Source organism: Rhinoderma darwinii, chromosome 5, assembly GCF_050947455.1.
Source record: "Rhinoderma darwinii isolate aRhiDar2 chromosome 5, aRhiDar2.hap1, whole genome shotgun sequence".
NCBI classification, from domain to species: Eukaryota; Metazoa; Chordata; class Amphibia; order Anura; family Rhinodermatidae; genus Rhinoderma; species Rhinoderma darwinii.
In genome coordinates, this window is record NC_134691.1 from 297,754,378 (window position 1) to 297,773,803 (window position 19,426).

The following is a 19,426-nucleotide window of genomic DNA, read 5'->3' on the forward strand; positions in this document are numbered from 1 at the left end:
TTGTTTTATTAGATTGTTTTACTGTTCTTATTATTGATCATGTAATAACCACTTCACATGTAATAACCACTAAAATATAAATCTAATAACAAAAAAGGCGCCTGATTATTACATAGCAGCAAAATCCACGAGTGATCAGTAACACAGCCGCGCACTTACAACGAGCTTCCACTAGGTGGCGTGAATTTGTTTCCTCTCGAATTTGAAAGAGCAAACGTAACTGCAGAATATACGCCCATCGGTCATGTTATTACTCCGCCCCGTGTTACTACGGCAACCGGTGGACGCTGAAGAGACGGTAGTGTTTTCTGTATTCCTCCGCACGAACAAGTCCATTTATTATTGTAAGTACAGCTGGAGGCGCGATGTGCATTGGGTTTCACGGGAAGTTTGGGGGAGAAAACATTGGTTGCTAAACACAACAAGCAATAGGGATAATAAGACAACGTGTATCGTTATGTAGTGACCTCATCTCATAGTCACACATTGTAACATAATGATTCCAATTACACGGCTGCAATCTCCAGTTTGTTATAATTTTGTCATTTTTGTTGTTCTGTCACATTGATAATAATACAGTTGAGAAGTTTTATGGGCAAATATTCTATTCGGTTCTTTAAAATTGATGGCCAATTTTTAGGATAGACCATCAATATTAGATTGGTGGGGTCTGACGCTTTGCACCCCCGCAAATCAGCTGTTTAAATAGGCCTGAGCGATTTGGCGAGCGCTGTGTCCCCTTCGTTGTTTACCAGACAGCGCCGTACATTTGGTAGTGGCTGTGCCCGGTATTGCTCGAGCTGTAGAGAGCTGCAGCACTAGGCACAGCCGCTACTAAAAGAGACGGAGCTGTGTCTGGTCAACAATGAAGTGGACGCGGCGCTCGCCGGAGCCCTGCAGCCCCTTCAAACAGCTCTAATATTGATGACCTATCATAAGGATAGAGCCGAATAACCCCTTTAATGCTCTGTTCACATTTCAATTTCCCCTACCGTCTGAGGTATAGTTTGGGAGCATACCCCGACATATACTTTGATGGAAGGCAGTGACGTATGTATAGGTATACAGTGGCATAGGACACCCAATGACTCCCATTGTAAAAAAAAGACGTATACCGCGCCGGAACTGATGTATCGACCTCCCTGACCTCACCACCGCTAGTGATTGGCTGCTATTGTCACAAATCGAAATGACATGCCATCGCTGCAGCCGCATAACCAAAGACAGACAGGACCAGGAGCGCCGGGCTCATGAATACAGCGGGCTCGTCACTAGAAGACGTTCTTTTATTAGTGGCTATTATCCAAATAGCGCAATATTTGTTTGTGCCATATAGTAGCTTGTTGGATCTTTATGATATTTGGCATTCAGGTGGTGGGTGTCTGGGTGGTGGTGAAGTGACAATTATACTGGTAGTCACACAGCGGGCTGCCGAGAAAACTGTATGGCTAGGAAACTGCTTAGAGGGCAACTCAAAGACCTTCATTTCATTTTTATTTTTTTATGTAAAAAAAACACTTCAAAAGGGATGACAAGTGGGGAGAACCCCCGTTTTGCAAATGAAGAAGAAATATTGATCAGCTGAATGTAAGTGGTCCTACTGCTGAAACCCCCGGGAATCAGCTGCTAGAACCAGTTGCTGAAATACCTAATGGCGCTGAGTCCTCCAGCAGCGGTCCCCAACCTTTTTTTGACCAAGGACCAGTTGCATGCAAGACAATTTTTCCACGGACCAGCACGAGGGTTGTTTCTGGTCAGTTTACACGTTGCATAAATACTGCGGATTAGTTGCGGAAAATCGGAAGGATAATACAATAGCAGCAAAGTGGATTCCGCTGCAAAAAACGCAACTCAGAAAAAATAAATCTTATACTTACTCAGAAGTCTGTGTTTCTTCCTCCAGGCCGGCCTCCTGGGATGACGATTCATCCCATGTGACCGCTGCAGCCAATCACAGGCTGAATGGTTTAGCAGTTTTCCACAGCGGACATTCCAGGCGAAAAAATGGACCACAATTTGGTCTGGAATACCAAATGATCCACGGCCCGGTATTGGTCTGCAGCCCGGTGGTTGGGGATCACTGCTCCAGATCAAAAGACGATCTTTGCAACTGTTCTCGGCTCTGCTATGACCATACGACTTAACAGACTTTAGACCAACAAATTCCCTTTCTTTTGCAATGCTGTAGAAAATTGTGAATTTAATCTTCAACACATGTCAATAAAAGTCTCAAAATTTGAACTTGAGGTGGAGTCTGTATGACAGGTTTAGGGCTTATTCACACGAACATATAATACGTCCGTGCTACGCGCGTGATTTTCACGTGCGTCGCACGGACCTATGTTACTGAATGGGGCCGTTCAGACTGTCAGTGAATTTCACGTAGCGTATGTGCGCTGCGTGAAACTCACGACATGTCCTATATTTGCCCGTGTTTCGCGCAGCACGCACCCATTGAAGTCAATGGGTGCGTGCAAATCGCGCTCGGCACACAGAATCACTTCCGGGTGCCGCACGTGATTCGCGCAACAGTAGTAAAAACAATGAATGAAAATAGAAAAGCACCACATACTTTTCTGTTTGTAAACATAAAACCAAAGTGTCTTCATGATGACGGCTGTGCGAAAATCACGTAGCCGCGAACCATATGCTGATGCCACACTGACTTTTTGCACGCGCAAAACGCAGAGTTTTTTGCGCGCGCAAAATGCACACGCTCGTGTGAATCCGGCCTTAGCCTTTTGTATGTGTTCCCCATTATTGGCGCCCATTACTGGCATAATTGGTTAATACATATGTCCCAGTATGGAAACTACCAAACCACAAGCCCCTAGAACAGACATGGGCAAACTACGGCCCGCGGGCCACATACGGCCCGTTAGGCTTTTTAATCCGGCCCGCCGAACTTGTCCAAATAATAGTAAAAACCTCCTTTTTTTTCCCCTTTCCCTGCAATACCCACGTTTTCCCAATAGATGGCGCACTCAAAACACATTGACCGTTGTTAACCCCTTAACGCCGAAGGACGGATATATCCGTCCTCAGCAGCTGCTAGTTCGCGCAGGAGGACGGATATATCCGTCCTGTGATCGCGCGGGTACTGACAGTTTACCCACGCGATCAGCGGCAGGAGCACGGCTGTTATACACAGCCTGGCTCCTGCTGCAACTGCCGGAATCGAAGCACGCGCCGATTCCGGCAGTTTAACCCATTAAATGCCGCTGTCAACAGTGACAGCGGCATTTAATGTGTTTGACAGAAGGGGGAACTCCCTCTGTCTCCCGATCGGCGCCCCCGCAAACAAATCGCGGGTCGCCGTCGGGTTTCCATGACAGCCGGGGGTCTAACAAAGACCCCCAGGTCTGCCTTCAGCATCTGCCTGTTAGGCGATGCCAGAGGCATGACCTAATAGGTTGCCTGTCAGTTTTACACTGACAGGCAATAATGCTTTGGTATACGAAGTATACCAAATCATTATATATGCGATCGGCACATCGCATAGTGAAGTCCCCTGGTGGGACTAAAAAAAAAAAAGTAAAACCGTTAAATAAAGTTTGTGAAAAAAAAAATAAAAAAAATTACAGTCAAAGTCAAATAAAACTACTTTTTTGCCCCAAAAAGTGGTTTTATTTAATAAAACGGTCAAAACAAATCACACATACACATATATGGTATCCCCGCGATCGTAACAACTTGACCAATAAAATGAACACATTAATTAAACCGCCGGATGAACGACGTCCAAAGAAAACGCAAAAAACAACGGCAAAATTCTCTCTTTTCTCCCATTCCCCCCATAAAAAATAAAATAAAAGTTCATCTATAAGTCCTATGTACCCCAAAATAGTACTAATGAAAACTACACATTGTCCCGCAAAAATCAATCCCACGTACGGCCACATCGACGGAAAAATAAAAAAATTACGCCTCTTGGAACGCGGCGATGCAAAAACAAGTAATTTTTTTCTAAAAGGGTTTTTATTGTGCAAACGTAGAAAAAACATATAAAACCTTTACACATTTGGTATCCCTGTAATCGTGCCGACCCATAGAATAAAGTTAACATGTTATTTACGCTGCATAGTAAACGGCGTAAATTTATAACGTGAAAATTAATGCTGGAATAGCTGCTTATTTTCAATTCTCTCCTAAAATAAAGTTAATAAAAGTTAATCAATATGTTATAAGCATCTAAAAATGGTACAATTACAAAATACAACTCGTCCCGCAAAAAACAAGCCCTTATACGGCTATGTCGACGGAATAAAAAAAGAGTTACGACTCTTGGAATGCGACCGTGGAAAAACAAAAAATAATCCTTGGTCATTAACGTGCAAAATGGCCCGGTCATTAAGGGGTTAATGTGGCACGTATTTCTCTTAATTTCACTTTAATTTTCACTTCGTTTCACGTCACCATTAAGCCCTTCGGTTTTCAAAGAGTACAATATCAGCCGTCACTTTGCCACGAAGCATGCAAACTATGCTAGCAAGCAGTCAACACAAGAACGGGCGGCTACTGCTCAGAGGTTGGCAGCTAATTTACAGAGTCAACAGAACTTTTTTCTTGATAAATCACATTGCGTATGTTATTTTAATCTATTTACATTTCCTCCTCCCAGTATCTGCGAAATAGTATGTAAATGCCATATCTTGCATATTCCTTGAGACAAATTTATTAACTGATAAGGGCTATTTTTCACATTTGAAAGACAGTTAATAAATTGGGTTGTAGTGTTCTTACTGTGCTATGAGGTTTGCACACACTACATTTAATGCTTTAGTATATCCGGCCCAAACACTCCCTCCAAATGCTCCTGGCCCGGCCCCTCTGTCAAATTTTAGAACCCATTGTGGCCCGCGAGTCAAAAAGTTTGCCCACCCCTGCCCTAGAACATTGTCAGCGCTGTGAGTACTGGGTGAGTGGTGTTTGTAGGCGCGCTTATCTTATGCTATATTTTCATCGTTACATCTTTTGTTGTCTGTACATTTCCCGTGAGGTTTTCAGGAAAGTGGCTAAATTATCTGGAATTTCTGCTGCGTAATATTGATTGGTATAATGGGAAATTCTTGTTAATAATCTCGAAATCAGCCTGTAAGGCCAGGATCACACACGCAGTTTTGATGTCGCTTTTAGTGCAGTTTTCGTCTCAGTTTTTTAAGCCAAAGCCAGAAGTGGATCTAAATGGAAGGAAAGCTATAAAGAAAAGACAGATGCATCTCTTTTCTTTCGTGTCCACTCCTGTGTTTGACTCAAAAACTGAGCCAAAAACTGCATCAAAACTGCATGTGTGATCCTGGCCTAATACTGTAATAATAATCTATAATCATTTTGTTAAAACAGGTTTGTATTTCTGAGTAGTAATTCGAGTTACTGAAACCAAAGACAAGATGGCTACAGATGAGGTTCTTCCCAGAGTGACGCTGTCCCCAGACCCTGCTATGTATCGGCCAAAGCCTTCTTCTGAAAAGACTCAGGTATAATACTATAAGGCCGTGTTCACACAGTGCAGATATGATGCAGATTTTGCATGCATTTTTTAAGCCAAAACCAGAATTGAATTTAGGAGAACAGAACTAAAAGGCCTAGCTTTCTTCAGTTTAGGTTCTGTTCATGGTTTTGTCTTAAAAAATACATGCAAAATCTGCAGCAAATATATTCACTGTATGAACAAGGAGTAAATGCTGCAGACGGACTCATTTCCAGAGATGTGTGCACATTTTCAGTGGATATATAGTAAATTAGATTTTGATACATGACTTTGAATGATGTTTTGAGAGTCTTTGTTGGGGTATGTTCACACGGCCTATTTACAAACGTAATTCAGGCGTTTTACGCCTTGAATTACACCTGAAAAGACGGCTCCATTACATCTGCAAACATCTGCCCATTGAATTCAATGCTTTTTACGATGTTCTGTTCAGACGAGGTGTATTTTTACGCGTCGCTGTCAAAAGACGGAGCGTAAAAAGACGCCCGTCTCAAAGAAGTGCATGTCACTTCTTGGGACGTAATTAAAGCCGCTTTTCATTGACTCCATTGAAAAACAACTCCAATTACGTCCGTAATGGACGCCGCGAAAAACGCGTGCACTTGCAAAAACGTCTGAAATTCAGGAGCTGTTTTTGCCTGAAAACTGCTCCGTAATTTCAGACGTATTAGTCGTTGCCGTGTTTTTCATACCCTTGAGCTTTGTTCAGATTCACTTGATGGGTTTTATTTTCAGATGCTCATAACAGATATGATGGATCTGTTTTCATTCATTTGCTCCAATTGAACTATAGTGGGCTGTATTGAGCCTGACAGGTTTCCGTCAGATTTGCTGTTTTTTTCTACCCTGTAAAATATCTCATCAGACTAAGCTATTCTGCCAACAGAACCTGAAGGAATGGATCCATGATCCCAATTTGAGCAGAGCCTTAGGTAGGGAAATGTATAAAGTCTCAGTCTCTACATAACCTTGCAGACAAATGCTACAAAAATCGTAAGCGATTTTTCATCTAATTCTTAAAAATAAAAATGGCTGCAGTTTGAATCTAAAATTTGTATTTATGTTTTAGGACAATTTTTATGTCAAGAACTGTTGCTTGGATAATTGTTATCATTTTTAGAATTTTGACTTTTAGAGACATTTTTCCTGGAACTTTGTTATTTTTATTAATATTTCTAATAATTCTGTTCTTCACAGGATATTTCTCATTTATTGACAAGTCTCTTCAAAAATGTATATACTGGAGAAGTCATTGGTAAAGACACCGGAGCCAACCTGATCCGGTCAAAGGGAGGAGACAACCCTTACCATCAGAAGTTTGTAGAGGAACTGCAGCAGGTACGGTTTGTCCCATGAACTCTATGCCCGTGTTCAGACATGGCGGATTTGTTGACGATTTTCGGCGCGGATTCTTCAAAGTACAGAACAATGCAAGTGAATGGGGTTTTACAAAAATTCGGCACAGATTTTCTTATATGCGGCAGGTTGTCGAATCCGCAGCATGGCCTACTGTGTATGTCGTAGATTTCTTCCTAATTCTGCAGTGTATTCCACAAGGTGCACTTGTGGCAGGTGGTGTATTTTCGCCACGTTTAAACATACTCTGAGATGATATACCTTCATTATGGTGGTACCTCTGTCACACCACTAAAAGGCTTCTTTCACACACAGAATTTGTCTAGCAATAAAAAAGACTTCTAAAAACTCTAGTGCTAGTAAAATGTCACATGCGTTTTGTAAGGCGTTTTTAGTGGCGTTTCTGATGGCGTTTTTGATGTTATTTTGTTCATGCTTTTTTCTTGCGTTTTTGAAGTCCTGCAGAGAAGCCTATGGGAAAAACACCAGAAAAAACGCCATACCCAGAGCATGCTGCGTTTGGAAAAAAATGCCACTGACCACAAAATTGCCTCAAAAATGCCACAAAGCAAAACGCAGTTGTGTATAGTGCATTTTATATTTTACAATAGACTTTAATATAACATCTGGCCACAAAACAACAACAGAAAAGACTGCAAAAAAGCCACCAAAAATGCAGCAAAACGCTGTGTGTGAACCCAGGCAATGAGTGGCTAAAAATATTAGCTTCTTTTTTTTTTTTTTTTTTTTGCTCGATTGGCGGGAAGTAGTCCTGCTTAGAAACCATGTTTGCTTTTTAAATGCAGTTTTCCTATCGCCAGGAAAAGGACACCCTGCCGGGCCCCATTTATCAATGCCATCTAAAAACTGATCTTGTTGCTTCATAGCAACCAATCAGAGCTCAGCTTTCATGTGCTCAGCTGCTGTGGAAAAATTAAAAGTGCACTCCTATTAGTTGCTATAGGAAACAAGGCCATTTTTTTTGGCAGACAGTTACACCCTATATCAGTGTTTCCCAACATTCCAACGCAAAATTACATCAAAGTACCCCCAAGGCTATTATTATACAATGCATTACCTAATAAAAGTACAGCATGAGGACAGTACTAGTACCCCCTGGAGACATAGCATGTACCCCTGTGGGGCACATGTACCACAGGCTGGGAGCCTAGGACCTAAACTGTATTGTTCTTGACCACATATTGTTTTCAAAGTCCCATTGATGACTATAGCACTGCAGATAAAACACAGCAAAACTTTAATATGTGTGAAAAGCTGTCAAAACAAGAAACATTTTCTCTAATCAAAGTTTTCCTATTTTTCAAATACAAGGATGTGTGATACAAAATAAGATGTGGGAGAAGAGAAATAAACAGTGTGAGGGCAGATTCACACGAACGTTGCGTTTTTGCGCGCGCAAACAACGCAGCGTTTTGCGAGCGCAAAAAACATTTGACAGCTGCGTGTGTCATGCGTGTCTGATGCGCGGCTGCGTGATTTTCGCGCAGCCGGCATCATAGAGATGAGGCTTGTCAACGCCCGTCACTGTCCAAGGTGCTGAAAGAGCTAAATCTTTCAGCACCCTCGACAGTGAATGCCGAACACAACAGCGAAAAACCTGTAAAAAAAAAAGATAAAGTTCCTACTTACCGAGAACTTCCCGGGCGTTGCGTTGGTGACGCGTCCTTGGTGACGCGTCCTTGGTGACGCGCCTCTCTTGACATCGGGCCCCACCTCCCTGGATGACGCAGCAGTCCAAGTGACCGCTGCAGCCTGTGATTGGCTGCAGCCTGTGCTTGGCCTGTGATTGGCTGGAGCTGTCACTTGAACTGAAGTGTCATCCCGGGAGGTCGGACTGCAGGAAGGAGACAGGAGTAATCGGTAAGTTAGAACTTCGGTTTTTTTTTACAGGTTAATGTATTTTGGGATCGCAAGTCACTGTCCATGGTGCTGAAACAGTTTAACTCTTTCAGCACCATGGACAGTGACTATCTCCTGACGTCGCGTACCGATAATTTTTTTTACCGGGATCGGCCAAAACGAGTTTGGCCGAACCCGGTGAAGTTCGGTACGCTTGTCCGGCTTCGCTCATCGCAAAGACACTCCGTTTGGATGTTCGGAAACAGAAAAGCACGTGGTGCTTTTCGGTTTTCATTCATCCTTTTCACTGCTGTTGCGCGAATCACGCTCGTCCCACGGAAGTGCTTCCGTGTGGTGCGCGTGATTTTCACGCACCCATTGACTTCAATGGGTGCGTGATGCGCGAAATACGCAGAGTTATTGAACCTGTCGCGCTTTTTGCGCAGCAGACAAACGCTGCGCAAAAAGCACGGACTGTCTGTACTGCCCCATAGACTTGTATTGGTCCATGCGTGCCGCGTGAAAACCACGCGGCCCGCACGGACCGAATACACGCTCGTGTGAATCCCCCCTGAGGGTCTGTTCATATCCGTTTGCATTACCATTGATTGCAATTGTAATGCTTCCGTTGCTAATGGTTTCCATTTGTCTGCGATCCGTAAGCTTTCCGTTTCTTCCGCAGTAAAATCGCACCGACACGACTTCATTTTTCTGTGATACTTGCAAAATCGTGGCAAAAATTGTGAATTGACTATGACATGTGAGCAAAGTTTAAGGGTATGTTCACGCGCAGTGTTTTCAGGCTTAATTCGGGCATTTTACGCCTCTAATTACGCCTGAAAAAACGCCCCTAATACGCCTACAAACATCTGCCCATTGCTTTCAAAGAGAATTCCGATGTTTTGTTCCCATGAGCCTTTATTTTACGTGTCGCTGTCAAAATACGGCGTGTAAAATGACGGCTTGTCAAAAGAAGTGCAGGACACTTCTTGGGACGTTTTTGGAGGCGTTTTTCATTGACTCCATTGAAAAACAGCTACAAAAACGGCCGTAAGAAACGCAGCGAAAAACGCGAGTTGTTAAAAAAACGTCTGAAAATAAGGAGATGTTTTCACCTGAAAACAGCTCCGTATTTTCAGACGTTTCTGGTCACTGCGTGTGAACATACCCTCAGACTTGAAGTGGACTAGTTTATCTTTGTATCAGTTTTGAACATACCATACATACAGCTAGATGTTCATTGTTGCAGTATAAATCCTCATGTTTGGATACAGTGCTCTTAGTTTTCTGTTTCTTATGATGACAGGTTAGTAAATTGGATATTAACGAATTAAAATGTATATTTGTTCAGGGGTCGTTACCTTCTCATTTTAGCATGCTGATTTACTGAAAACATGTTTGGTTTTTTATGTTCATAGATTCGAACAGAATATGACAGCAGAATGGCAGAGTGTGACAAGGTAGAACGTCACATCATCCAGGCACGTGCTCGAGCTACTGCGGAAGAGGAGAGAATACTTAACCAGCTGAAGAATGAAGTTGGAGACTCATTCCAAAGTCTGGGGTTACCCCCGGGTAAGATAACTAAGGGCAAGTTTATTCAGACAAAACGAAATTTGTACTGCTGCAGAGAACAGCAAGGCTATTGTATTTTTATTGAGAAGATTGAGTCTGTATTCTTTGAATCTCATTTATGAATAAGAAAAATAGAGTACCAAAATGCCAAAGGGCTGTTCCTATACAGTGAGGAAGGTTGTGAGAAAGGTTGTGAGGAAGGTTGTGAGAAAGGTTGTGAGGAAGGTTGTGAGAAAGGTTGTGAGGAAGGTTGTGAGAAAGGTTGTGAGGAAGGTTGTGAGAAAGGTTGTGAGGAAGGCTGTGAGGAAGGCTGTGAGGAAGGTTGTGAGGAAGGTTGTGAGGAAGGCTGTGAGGAAGGCTGTGAGGAAGGTTGTGAGGAAGGCTGTGAGGAAGGTTGTGAGGAAGGTTGTGAGAAAGGTTGTGAGGAAGGCTGTGAGGAAGGCTGTGAGGAAGGTTGTGAGGAAGGTTGTGAGGAAGGTTATGAGGAAGGTTGTGAGGAAGGTTGTGAGAAAGGTTGTGAGGAAGGTTGTGAGGAAGGTTGTGAGGAAGGTTGTGAGGAAGGTTGTGAGAAAGGTTGTGAGAAAGGTTGTGAGGAAGGTTGTGAGAAAGGTTGTGAGGAAGGTTGTGAGAAAGGTTGTGAGGAAGGTTGTGAGGAAGGTTGCCTGTTCATCAGGGTTATAGCAAGATTGTAGTTCATACTCTGGGAGTAGTTGCAGTAGTCTGTTGTAAGCGTTAATAGAAAGCGCTCAGCTATCTTAGGTAAAAGTTGGGGATCCGCGGAGTTCTGGCCTTGTCTCTACGGGAGAGTGTTTTAAGTGTATAGGATCTTAACAAAATGTTGTATATGATGAGTGTAACTTGTTTGCCTCTCCATAAAAAAATAAAGCATAAAAGGAGTTGCATAGAATACCATATGAATTAACTAACATTTTATTCTTTATAGTTGAATCCTATTTTAGATGGTGTGTAGATAATGATCTTCTGAAGAAGCACAAACTCATCTGCCCTGAAGATTACATCACAGACATGCATGCAATTACCAGAGCTCCTAGAGGTACGTGCAATGTGTATATATATATATATATATATATACAGTGAAGGAAATAAGTATTTGATCCCTTGCTGATTTTGTAAGTTTGCCCACTGTCAAAGACATGAACAGTCTAGAATTTTTAGGCTAGGTTAATTCTACCAGTGAGCGATAGATTATATTAAAAAAAAGAAAAGAAAATCACATTGTCAAAATGATATCTATTTATTTGCATTGTGCACAGAGAAATAAGTATTTGATCCCCTGCCAACCATTAAGAGTTCAGCCTCCTCCAGACCAGTTACACGCTCCAAATCAACTTGGTGCCTGCATTAAAGACAGCTGTCTTACATGGTCACCTGTATAAAAGACTCCTGTCCACAGACTCAATTAATCAGTCTGACTCTAACCTCTACAACATGGGCAAGACCAAAGAGCTTTCTAAGGATGTCAGGGACAAGATCATAGACCTGCACAAGGCTGGAATGGGCTACAAAACTATAAGTAAGACGCTGGGTGAGAAGGAGACAACTGTTGGTGCAATAGTAAGAAAATGGAAGACATACAAAATGACTGTCAATCGACATCGATCTGGAGCTCCATGCTAAATCTCACCTCGTGGGGTATCCTTGATCCTGAGGAAGGTGAGAGCTCAGCCGAAAACTACACGGGGGGAACTTGTTAATGATCTCAAGGCAGCTGGGACCACAGTCACCAAGAAAACCATTGGTAACACATTACGCCGTAATGGATTCAAATCCTTCAGTGCCCGCAAGGTTCCCCTGCTCAAGAAGGCACATGTACAGGCCCGTCTGAAGTTTGCAAATGAACATCTGGATGATTCTGAGAGTGATTGGGAGAAGGTGCTGTGGTCAGATGAGACTAAAATTGAGCTCTTTGGCATTAACTCAACTCGCCGTTTTTGGAGGAAGAGAAATGCTGCCTATGACCCAAAGAACACCGTCCCCACTGTCAAGCATGGAGGTGGAAACATTATGTTTTGGGGGTGTTTCTCTGCTAAGGGCACAAAACTACTTCACCGCATCAATGGTTCTTCCAGCACGACAATGACCCGAAACATACAACCAAGGCAACAAAGGAGTGGCTCAAAAAGAAGCACATTAAGGTCATGGAGTGGCCTAGCCAGTCTCCAGACCTTAATCCCATCGAAAACTTATGGAGGGAGCTGAAGATCCGAGTTGCCAAGCGACAGCCTCGAAATCTTAATGATTTACAGATGATTTGCAAAGAGGAGTGGGCCAAAATTCCATCTAATATGTGTGCAAACCTCATCATCAACTACAAAAAACGTCTGACTGCTGTGCTTGCCAACAAGGGTTTTGCCACCAAGTATTTAGTCTTGTTTGCCAAAGGGATCAAATACTTATTTCTCTGTGCACAATGCAAATAAATACATATAATTTTGACAATGTGATTTTCTTTTTTTTTTTTTTTATATATATAATCTATCTCTCACTTGTAAAATTAACCTAGCCTAAAAATTCTAGACTGTTCATGTCTTTGACAGTGGGCAAACTTACAAAATCAGCAAGGGATCAAATACTTATTTCCTTCACTGTATATATATATAATGTAAATACACCTATAAACCACGGATGACTACTATGCTAGCGTGTGCTTCCTATGAACGTCATTTTGTTTTTAGGTTCAAAACAGATTTTCTGCTGTAAATATCACAATATTTGTTGTGGGTTTTATTGAATTCAATGTGGAACAAAAAGGCAGCAATTACGCAAATACAAGTGACTTGCTGCGGATTAAAAAACGACACCTCAGGTGTGAACTTAGGCTGGGTTCACACAGAGTTTTTTGCAGGAGGAAACTCTGCCTCAAAAGTCCGGTTGGAATTTTGAGACAGATTTTCCTCTGCCTGCACACTGATTTTCTATGGTGTTTTTCGCCCGCAGCCATTGAGCGGGCATAAAACGCAGCGAAATACACTTTCTCTGCCTCCCATTGATGTCAATGGGAGGTCAGAGGCGTAAACACCCGAAGATAGGGCATGTCCCTTCTTTTTCCCGCTTGTGGGAAAAAAACGCCTCCGCCTTCTATTGAAATCAATGGGAGACATTTTCAGCCGTTTTTTGGCGTGTCAAAAAACTCTGTGTGAACTCCCCCTTATTCTGACACAGTTTTTCCACCAGGTTTTATTGTAGTTTTGGCAATATAAATCATGGTCAACTATAATAATCTCTAACCATAGAGTTAACTTTGTTACAGTGATGTTATTTATCAGACATTTATAAGTCGACATCAGATATGCTCATAGGTCTGCTGGAGCAGATGACACAGGGGGCAAGTCTGATTGATCTATATCCCCCCATAGAATGACTTTTGACTTATGTGTTGTGATCATTTGCCTCAACCTACTAAATGTGTATAACAGAATTTTTATCTCTCAAGTCTGACCTTTTATTCAAAAATGTAGACTTCCACAATTTTAGATGACTCCAGGCATTTATTGCACGTCACAAAATAAATATGCACAATACCATTTAGCCAGTAAAATTTGAGTAAATGGGAAATACACTGTAGTTAATTTTATGATATTCTTCTTCTAATAAACAACTATATGAAGAAATTATTGTGTCCACATGATATGTGTCAGAACTGAACAGTAAGGGCGGATTTACACGAACGTGTATTATGTCCGTGCAAACGCACGTGGTTTTCTTGCGCCTCGCACGGACCTATGTTCGTCTATGGGGCCGTTCAGACAGTCCGTGATTTTCACGCAGCGTGTCTGCTGCGTGAAACGCACGACATGTCCTATATTTGTGCTTTGTTCGCGCATCACGCACCCATTGAAGTCAATGGGTGCGTGAAAATCACGCGGAGCACACGGAAGCACTTCCGTGGGACGCGCGTAATTCGCGCTACAGCAGTAAAAAGAATGAATGAAAACAGAAAAGCACCACGTGCTTTTCTGTTTACAAGCATACAAACAGAGTGTCATAATGATGGCGGCTGCACGAAAATCACGCAGCCACGCATCATATGCTGCTGACACATGGAAAACATCTCCAAAAACGGCCTTAAAAAACTCTGCGAAAACCCCGCAATAACGCGAGTTGCTCAAAAAACATCTGAAAATCAGGAGCTGTTTTCCCTTGAAAACAGCTCCCTATTTTCAGACTTATTTTGTTAATTGTGTGAACATACCCCAAGGGTATGTTCACACGGCAGCCTCCGTTACGGCTGAAATTACGGAGCTGTTTTCAGGAGAAAACAGCTCCGGAATTTCAGACGTAATGGCAAGTGCAGGCGCTTTTCGCTGCGTCCATTACGGACGTAATTGGAGCTGTTTTTCTATGGAGTCAATGGAAAACGGCTCCAATTACATCCCAAGAAGTGACAGGCACTTCTTTGACGCGGGCGTCTTTTTTACGCGCCGTCTTTTGACAGCGGTGCATAAAAAAAATGACCGTCGGCACAGAACATCGTAAGACCCATTCAAATGAATGGGCAGATGTTTGCCGGTGCATTGGAGCCGTATTTTCGGACATAATTCGAGGTTAAAACGCCCGAATTACGTCCGTAAATAGGGTGTGTGAACCCAGCGTTACAGTTCTGCAATGTATTGTAATGAACTATATACAGGAAGCACCAGTTTTTCGCGCATCACGCACCCATTGAAGTAAATGGGTGCATGAAAACCGCGCACGGCACACGGACGCACTTCCGTGTGCCGCGTGTGATGCGCGCTACAGTACTCAAAACTATGAATGAAAACAGAAAAGCACCACGTGCTTTTCTGTTTACAAACATAAAAACAGTGTCATAATGATGGCGGCTGCGCGGAAAACACGCAGCCACGCATCATATGCTGCTGACACACGGAGCTTTTATGGACCTTTTGCGCGTGCAAAACTCCTTGTTTTTTGCACGAGCAAAACGCACACGCGCGTGTGAATCCGGCCTTATGCTGCAGTTCTGTTGCATTTTTTTAAAGGAAATAGTTTATTGACATGGTTTTCACCCGTGTAGAAGTTTGTTAGGTGCTTCCTGTATATAGTTCATTACAATACATTGCAGAACTGGTAGCAAAAACACGAGCAGTTCAGCAACAATTTTGGCTGCGCGGTCGTTAACCGCATGCGGTCGGACATTATGTGGATGTGGTAAACTGCACAAAAAACACATTGTAATATAATAGCAGCAGTCTGTCCATAAAAAAATTTCACCATTGACTTCTAGTGAAAAATGACTTGCTGAAGGTTAAATACGCAACGTAAACGCAACGTGGCCGCACCGTGTGGCCTTAGGGTATGTTCACACGGCCAAATTTCAGACGTATACGAGGCGTATTATGCCTCGTTTTTCGTCTGAAAATACGGCTCCAATACGTCGGCAAACATCTGCCCATTCATTTGAATGGGTTTGCCGACGTACTGTGCAGACGACCTGTTATTTACGCGTCGTCGTTTGACAGCTGTCAAACGACGACTCGTAAAAATACAGCCTCGTCAAAAGAAGTGCAGGACACTTCTTTCAGACGTTTTTGGAGCTGTTTTCTCATAGACTCCAATGAAAACAGCTCCAAAAACGAGTTGGTAAAAAAATGAGTTGGTAAAAATGCGAGTTGGTAAAAAACGTCTGAAAAGCAGGGTCTGTTTTCCCTTGAAAACAGCTCTGGATTTTCAGACGTTTTGGTTGACTACGTGTGAACATACCCTTAGGGTTTGTTCACACATAAACTCAAAAACGTCTCAAAATACAGGGGAAAACAGCCCCTGATTTTCAGAAGTTTTTTGAGCAACTCGCGTATTTTATGGCCGTTTTTGGAGCTGTTTTCAAGAGTCTATGAGAAAACGGCTCCAAAAACTTCCCAAGAAGTGTCCTGCACTTCTTTTGACGAGCCGTTATTTTACGCGCCGTATTTTGACAGCGACGCGTGAAATGACAGCTCGTCTGCACAGAACATCGTAAGACCCATTGCAAGCAATGGACAGATGTTTGCCGACGTATTGGAGCCGTCTTTTCAGGCGTAATTCGAGGAGTAAAACGCCTCCATTACGCCTGAAAAGAGGTCGTGTGAACATACCCTTATCCTTAATGAGCATCAGCTTGCCAATGATATTTCTATGTTTTCATATTTCAGGATTATCTGAGCCTTCTTTTTATAAAGAGACATTCAGTTTTCACCAGCACATTTCCAGAAGCCCAGTGGATGATGGATACAGTGACCCTTCACGTCCAGACACCTCTATAAAGCCTCTTGTAGAAAACTCATTATCCAGTTTGAGTTTATCATCATTGTCTAACTCTGAAAACCTAAGTCAAAGGAAGACAAGTAAGGTAATGCTAAACACTTGACATGGTAAGGCTCGTCATACACATTAGATAGCTGCCGGCCAAATGATTTTTGGGCTGAAGGCTTTTCCTCCCAATCCCCCCATACACATGCACCTTTGGACAAGCGTACATATATTCTGAATGGGGAGAGGGAATTAAGCCACTACCAGATACCTCTGGGAGCGGCTTATCGACCCCTGAGAACAGAAAAATCAGGCTTATTGGAATACAACTGACTCATCCATCTCTCCCTCAACATCTGTCATCAGGGTAGAGTCGGGAGGCCCCCATACATAATAAATGATCGGCCAATCCTGTCAAAATCGGCAGGTTCTTCCGACATTAATCTAATGTATATGGCCACCTTAACGTAAGCAATGGAACACCAGACAAATCACAATTTTTGAGAAACTCAGAACTAAAGGGGTTTTGGGTTGAAGATGGGAATAAGATGAGCCATGGTCTGAGCCAGTCTGAACTTACCCAGTCATGACATTTACCCATATGGATCTATACTCTCTCATGATGAAATTACCACACACTGTGCTAAAAGACAACAGGTCCCAAATTTTTACTTTACCTTAGGTTACTTTAACTTAGGTTTACATTATTGATAGGTAGAAAATATTAACCCATGTGGTTAATAGCTGTGCGACAAATTTAATTCTGGTACGTGTGCTGTAATATTTAAGTAGAGATTGCTTTATTTGATGATAAGTCATGGTTAGCTTGATAAAAAGCATGGGGATGACAGTGCTTTGGCATGGAAACAATTGGCTAGATCTTGCGAAGTTTGGCCAACCAAGTCTCTGTATACTTAATCCTGTAATCTTAGTACAAGGACTAAACAGCAGAATTGCATAAGGGGTGGTCAGGTTAAACTTTTAAATAGATAATCCTTTATTTATTTTCCAGAAATCTAGATCACCAAGGAAGAAATTACAGAAGAGGGAGATGAGCGCAGGAGAACGAGAGACTGAACGAGCCCGTCTTGCTCAGCTAGAAAAGAGACACAATTTCCTCAAAAATCCCCGTTTTTTACCACCGAGCAGCCAACATGGAGGACGATCACTTATTCTCCAAACAAAGAAAAGAGAAAGGATAATATCTGGGAAAAACACAGTAATTGAGGAGCAGTAAGACAAATATCTTAATGGTGGTTACTTCTTATATAGTGTTGATTTATAATAACTGGATAAACCTGTAAGGTATTTCCACCTAAAATAAAATAAATCTCAAGTAAGTACAAGTCCTCTTTTCACCTAGCTTCACCTAGCTTTCCCGGACTCCAGAAGTCAGACCAGTTATGCAGTGATTCGTATATAACTACATAACTAGTCAGATTTGACACTTCACAGGAATCCAGGAAAGATGAAGAGAATATTTGATAAATTTGACAGACGAATCCAACTCAAGAAATTACAGTTTTCTAAATCTTATTTTCAAACATAGTCAAGTCTATGTATAAGGGCTGGTTTACATCTGCGTTGGAGGCTCCGTTAGGGGTCTCTGTCGCAGATTCGGCCCAAAATACTGGAAACAACAACACAGCATGCTGCGCTATTGTTTCCGGTAAATCCCCCATGGAATCCATCAAAGTCAATGGGTTGCGTCTGGCGCTGGTTGTCTCCGTTATTCAGTGGAGCCTGCGCTTCTACCGTTTTCATTATTCTGCTCTGCTGACGGAGCAGAACAACAGAAACCTGAGAGCGGATGTTAACAGGGCCTAAGTAGTTTTTTTGTGTATATTCTTTTGCACATTTTAGTAAATCACTATAGCTACAAAGTCTTTCTTACCTCCCTAAAGTAATTTTCCATTTTCATTTACATATGTATTCCATTAAAGCTATTGTCTCACCATGACAACTCCTTTTTGTAATGTTCTATTAGGGCATAAAAATGTCATAGACAGGGGTCCCCTGCTCAGGATTCTCCCCCCTCTATTAGCCAGGCTCTTACTCTGGTGGACTGATCTGTCTATGTATTACATCAGCTGTTCACCAGGGATTGCAGAAGCAAAACTCTCATCGATCAGCCAATCGCCACGGCTGCTTCAGTTTGCAAACAAGTTGTCTCGGTGAGACAACCCCATTAACTTTCACTGTACTACATCGTAATAATAAAGAGGCATGTATAAAACACAAATAATGATTGGCTGCCTCAGTACTCCTCCAGTTTACCATTACCTTTCTTACTTGTCATTGTGCTGGATTTCCTTGTTCGTGTGCTTTTGTGGAACCCTGTTATAAAATTATTTTAATGTAACCTAGTGAAGAAAGCAAAGGAAACAGCTGGGCTCTGCTTAATGTTCAGAGGCACTTGCACATGGATTTTAATTAATTTTTCATATTTTTTTCAGTGGTGCGAATGACCCAATACCGGTGTTCCTGGCCAATCCTCCTGTTGTATTTTTCTCTGAGTATGAAGTTGGACAGATATACGAAGTGAGTTATTCAAATTTGTTATACATACCATGTACTTCTGATGTTCTCTGTAGGCAATTTATATGTGTAAATCATTCTGCATATACAGGGTGATGTGCTGGCTAACCAACCAATCAGTTGCCAGCTTACATATTCTAATCTTTATGGCAAAATGGCAGTTGCGTACTGATTGGTTGCTATGACAATATCACTAATGATTATTTGGATATTTATTTTACCCTTTACATCCACATTCGTCATGTACATAACTGGTACATTTGTAAACACACTGAGCCTAAGGTAAAACTTTCCTGAATACAAATCTTAAGGCCCTTTTCTACGCAACTACTTTACAAATCACCGTCAAACAATAGG

The 19,426-nt window shown here is 42.2% G+C and overlaps 1 protein-coding gene across 2 annotated transcripts in view; it reads left to right on the forward strand.

Annotated features, from left to right (window-relative positions):
* The first annotated feature begins 223 nt into the window (after positions 1-223).
* DLEC1 (DLEC1 cilia and flagella associated protein) overlaps positions 224-19,426 on the forward strand; it is a 68,300-nt gene continuing 49,097 nt past the window's right edge. The window contains exons 1-8 of one of the 2 annotated variants that reach the window (XM_075827331.1): positions 224-344; positions 5,344-5,477; positions 6,689-6,829; positions 10,126-10,282; positions 11,226-11,336; positions 16,435-16,631; positions 17,544-17,764; positions 18,988-19,072. In XM_075827331.1, coding sequence (XP_075683446.1) covers positions 5,391-5,477; positions 6,689-6,829; positions 10,126-10,282; positions 11,226-11,336; positions 16,435-16,631; positions 17,544-17,764; positions 18,988-19,072 — 999 coding nt within the window. In that variant the 5' untranslated portion in view covers positions 224-344; positions 5,344-5,390. The remainder of the gene's footprint in view (positions 345-5,343; positions 5,478-6,688; positions 6,830-10,125; positions 10,283-11,225; positions 11,337-16,434; positions 16,632-17,543; positions 17,765-18,987; positions 19,073-19,426) is intronic. The other variant, XM_075827330.1, reaches the window with a different exon arrangement.